Source organism: Cynoglossus semilaevis, chromosome 12 (genome assembly GCF_000523025.1).
Source record: "Cynoglossus semilaevis isolate Cse_v1.0 chromosome 12, Cse_v1.0, whole genome shotgun sequence".
NCBI classification, from domain to species: Eukaryota; Metazoa; Chordata; class Actinopteri; order Pleuronectiformes; family Cynoglossidae; genus Cynoglossus; species Cynoglossus semilaevis.
Genome location: NC_024318.1, coordinates 4,357,000 through 4,362,137, shown reverse-complemented (window position 1 = coordinate 4,362,137; position 5,138 = coordinate 4,357,000). Strand labels below are relative to the sequence as shown.

The 5,138-nt window shown below is 42.4% G+C and overlaps 1 protein-coding gene across 1 annotated transcript in view; it reads left to right on the top strand.

Annotated features, from left to right (window-relative positions):
- phactr2 (phosphatase and actin regulator 2) overlaps nucleotides 1-4,236 on the top strand; it is a 27,095-nt gene extending 22,859 nt beyond the window's left edge. The window contains exons 6-11 of the mRNA XM_025060938.1: nucleotides 3-85; nucleotides 537-592; nucleotides 787-848; nucleotides 1,168-1,305; nucleotides 2,297-2,373; nucleotides 2,964-4,236. Of these exons, the coding sequence (XP_024916706.1) occupies nucleotides 3-85; nucleotides 537-592; nucleotides 787-848; nucleotides 1,168-1,305; nucleotides 2,297-2,373; nucleotides 2,964-2,979 (432 nt within the window). The 3' untranslated portion in view covers nucleotides 2,980-4,236. The remainder of the gene's footprint in view (nucleotides 1-2; nucleotides 86-536; nucleotides 593-786; nucleotides 849-1,167; nucleotides 1,306-2,296; nucleotides 2,374-2,963) is intronic.
- Nucleotides 4,237-5,138: the final 902 nt, after the last annotated feature.

Here is a 5,138-nt window from a genome sequence, read left to right as displayed (position 1 = left end):
AGCGGGAGGAGAAGAACATTCTGCCCAGGAGCTCGGAGACAGAGAGACACGAGCTGAGGCAGCAGATCGGCTCCAAACTAGTCAGGTACACACACACACACACACACGTGTGAATATTACTCACAGATTTGCCAGAGCTGTGGGAGTTTTATGGTCGATTGAGTTTTTTTTTTCTCTGTGGAAAATAAATAATCCACAGTGAAAATCAGAGTTTTTTTTTCTTCTTTGTACCAGAGGGGCTGGTGGAACAGAGGGGGGGGGGAAGTGTCGACGTGTTTTCGCACTCATGTTACTGTGAAAATCCATGTTCTGTTCCTGCAGCTCTGGATGTTTGAATCACCATCTGCTCTCTCTGCTCTCAGAAGGAATGAAGGAAACAAAGACAAAAACAAAAAAAAAAAACAACGGCTCATGAAGTGGATTTTATTTTCTGTTAGAATGAATGATTGATACCAGCGTCAGTGTTTTATACGACACCGATTTTTCACACTTTCTATTAATAAAAACAAGATTTTCTTTTTTTTTTTCCTCTCCAGACGGCTGAGCCAGAGACCAACCACAGAGGAGCTGGAGCAGAGGAACATCCTCAAACGTAAGTTCATGAAAATGAAATATAAACGTACATACACAACATACGACGTATATGTTGGGCCAAAGTCTGAGGTCGCTGCAGTGCTGTTTCATTGACGTGAAGGAATGTTTGGAACCAGTGGCCCAGCTTTGATGCGTGAAGCAGACTTCCTCTGACAGTAACAAACTCTCTCTCTGCTGCTCCTCCGCCCACAGAGAAGAACGAGGCTGAGGAGCAGGAGGCCAAGCAGGAGCTCAAGAGGAGGCTCTCCAGAAAGGTACGGCTCACACCAACACACACACACACACCAGAGATTTGAGATGTTTAGTTTCACATCGTTGCTTAGATGCATTTACCCTTTTTACCATCTGGCCATCTAGAGGACGTGGGTGGAACTGCAGGATAAATAGTCTGTTTTTATATTTAATGTTTTTATATTGTTTGATGAGTAAGATAGATGTGTAAAAAAAACCACAATCAGATAATTAATATATTAATAATAAAATTGATCATCCCTGCTGTTTTTTTCTGTGTTTTTCTTCATGTAGCTTAAAATCGATCATCTCTGCTTTTTTTCTGTGTTTTTCTTCATGTAGCTGAGTGTCAGGCCAACCGTTGCCGAACTCATCGCTCGGCGGATCCTGCGTTTTAATGAGTACGTTGAAGTAACAGACGCCAAGGATTACGACCGACGGGCCGACAAACCGTGGACACGGCTGACGCCAGCTGACAAGGTAAGGCTGTGACCTGAGTCCACTGACTCCACTGCCATGTTTATGGACTTGAACACGATCGATCGGTTAAAGTCAGATGTTAAGATGAACAGAATGTAAACAGGAAGTCTACGTTTGTTTTAATCTCAGACAAATTCCCACAGGTAACAAAGCTGTTCTTATATTTGAGTTTGTTGTTAGTATTTGGTGTGAGAGTACACATTAAAGTTGTAGTACAGTCTAATCAGTGGAGTAGTTTTACTCCTGATTACCCTGAGCCTCAGGTTTTCTGATGTCATCAAACCCGGCACGCTTCATCCAAATGTGTGGTTCGGGGGCGTGTTGTTATAGTATCAGCTGATCAGCTCCCAGCCAGGATTATTTGCTGTATAAACTGGATGCTGTAATCCATGGAAGATAATCTGGGATTAGGAATAAATCTGTGTGTTCTGTGCTGCTGCACACACACACACACACACAGTCGGCATGTTTGGAAAATCTCCCCCAGGTCTTCAAGGAAACCTCTGCACGTCCTGGTGGAAAAAGAACTTTCTGAGTCAGGCCCGCCCTCTGCTGTCCATGTTTGGAACTGCAGATCACATGCGATTTTTACCTACGGCAGAGAAACAAAAGATTAGGAGGATAATTTAACTTTAGGATGTGCTACATGAACGGTCACCGTTCTGACCTTTGACCCCTTGTTTAAATATGCAATCTCTTTACACAAGGTCAACGTTTGAAAATAAGTTTTTATGAACAAACGGCTGTGTAGGAGATCAATATTTTACTGCATCAAAACAGCATTTGTTTTTCATCAATGAATGTGAAGTATTTTATTCTTCTTTGTTTTTCATCAAATGTCATTTTTAATCAATGAATGTGAAGTATTTTATTCTTAATTTTTCAGTCTAAAAAAGGTTGAATAGGACAGATGTTTGCTGGATTTAATGCTTTGTCTGTGTGTGTGTCTGTGTGTGTGTTTGTGTCTGTGTGTGTGTTTCCCCTCCTTCAGGCAGCGATCCGTAAAGAACTGAATGAGTTCAAGAGCAGGGAGATGGAGGTCCATGAAGACAGCAAACAGTTCACCAGGTACACAGTGTTCCGTCCTCCACAGCACTCACACAGGCCTCTGACATCACTTCCTCTCCGTGAGTCGTTTGTTTGTCTGTGTAGAAGCTGCAGCGTTCCAGCTCTCACTGATCAATATTCCTGATATCTCACTCCCTGGAATCGGTCCTGGTGCACATGTTAGTTCAGGTGCAGTGATTGGACCGCTGATGGAGTTCACTTTGACTGTTGTCTTCCACCACAGCAGTGTTGAGCCAGAGTTGGTTTGTTTTTTTTCAAGCCGTTCTTTGTTGTTTGGAGGAAATGTATTTTCCTTCATTTGAGAGAAGAAATTCAAATGTAGTTTGTATCCCGGTCCCTGAGAACTGTCAGGAGGTGAGGCCGCCTCCCTGTGCCTGACCAAAGAAGACTCCTTGTTGGTCCTATTTGTGGTCTGCGACCCAGATTTTTCTTTTTTCTTTTTTAAACGGCTGTACATGCTGCAAGGTTAATGTTGAAAAACGAAAATAAAAATCAATTAAGAATGAAGAGTTCATGAAAACGACTGAAACATCACAGAAAACCACACACGTCATCAGCTCTGCTCATCTTCTCGTCCTGTGTGTTTCCAGATTCCATCGGCCCTGAACTCGCTGCGGTCCAGACGTCGGCTACTCGCTCTCCTGGCTGGACCACCCTGACCTCCTGACCTCCTGACCTCCTGACCCAGATCACGCCAAGCCTGATGTATTTATGTATATAGTGACAATTAAAGGTGTGTCTGAAAGACGCTGGCCGTCCACAGGCTCTGGTCTCACACACACACACACACACACAGTGGTTTTTCCACACAAATCCAAGTGTCGGCTGGTAGTGGAGAACGTGCTTCATGAATGTCTATCATTGAGGTGGTTGTTGTTGTTGTTGTTGTTTTTGTTGTTGTTGTTGTACATGCCATTCTGTATGCCTCCTGATAAACTGCCAAATGACCATATAAGGACGTGCTTCTCTGTGAAGGAAAAGGCTGTGATTGGCTGTTGATGTGTCAGTGTCAAAGGTCAGAGGAGAGTTATGGCTGTTGGTTCTTCTTTCATGTGCCTCTGCAATCTTTAACATAGTCTTACCGACCCACCGACTGACTGTAGAGAAGTGGACGTGGCCAGCAGGGGGCTCTGCTGGCTCTCTGTGCTAACTGCTATTCAATGGAAGTTGATGGGATTTTGGAAAAATGTCAACATTTTCCTGAAAGGTTCAGGCTGTAGTCCAGTAGTTGGAGGGTTGTGGGTTCCATTCCAGGAGTCCAGACAGTAGGTTTTACCCCAGCCCCGGGTCGATGTAGTGTGAAGTGCTCTGAGCCGTCATGGACGGACGGACCTCACAGTTCAATCAAAGAGCTGAGGACGTTCCTTTTTTTTTTTTTGTAGAATTTGATTGACATGATTGACAGATGTCCTTCAACCACAAACACACACACACACACACATCATCGCTGATATACAATCAGTCTGCGTTAGCGTGAAGGCCACGTCACCAACGTGATGTACAGAGAAAAACGACCAACAGTATTCACACGTGTCTTTGTTGTTATATAAATATATACATAAATATATATATAAATATATATATATATGTGGAGAGATGATTTTGTACAGGATGTATATGGAGCATGTTCATACATTTAAATGAAGACGTGTCGAGCAGTAGAAGGCCGTGAACCCTGGATGTGTTTGTGTTGACCTTTGACCTTATTACAACCCTTTATATTTCATCATCCTGGTCCCTGATCTCAAACCTTCCTGTGACAAAAGGACACAGGAAGTGATGAGGCGGACTTGTCCTCCTCCTCGTCAGCAGGTGCAGCGCGGCAGCTTCACGGACAGTCGCTGTGTCGTCACAGTGATGGTAGTTTTGTTGTCATGGTGATTTTTTTTTGTTTGTTTTTTTTTTAAAGTCGTGACAGGTCATTAACAGGACTCAGGGACTGAAGCTCAACACCATCACTGGTGACGGTACCAGGTGAAACCAGGGGTCAGCTGCTTGTTGTCAACTCCAGCTGTTTGTCAGGTTTCACCCGTCTGTCAACACTGTTACTACGGGACGTGTTAATGAAACTCGAGGGGAAAAAAAACAAAATGTGTTACCACGTGACGTGTTCATGAAACTCGAGGGGAAAAAAAACAAAAACAATAGCTCAGATGCAAATATATTTCTTCATATTTAGTACGTAAAAATGTTAGGAATAAAACGGAATTATCTCTGAAGAAATCCTGAATTAAATACTGAGATACTTCATGAATATGTCATTAAAGTCAAAGTAATTATTTGTGTCACACAGATATTAAAAGGTGTTAACGATCAGTGTTAATCCAGTTAATCCAGCTGCGGTGTTTGTTTTCAAACTGGTCCAATCAGAGCTGACCTGGATTATTCAAACCTCAGTCAGGATTTTTATAATATAAAACAAACATTTCCATTGGTGAAATATACAAAACAGCGCCTCCATAAAAACGTTTGATTTTTTTGATTTTTTTTTATTTATCTTACACATCTACATGAAGCAAATCTTTAAAAGCATCGTTGTGGTCGGACTGGGTCTTCTACAGACCCCACGTCTGTGTTCATTGGTCTTTGAACTGCTCACATGATGATGTCATACTGTACTGTATATCCCACAATCCTTTACTGCTACATGTGAGCTGTCCAGCTGTGTATATTGTTTTTGTACATAAAGGACCATGAGACACAGATGTTTGGATGTCTGGACTTTTTTCTTTTCTGTTCAATTAAGTTAAATGTAAATGTATGGA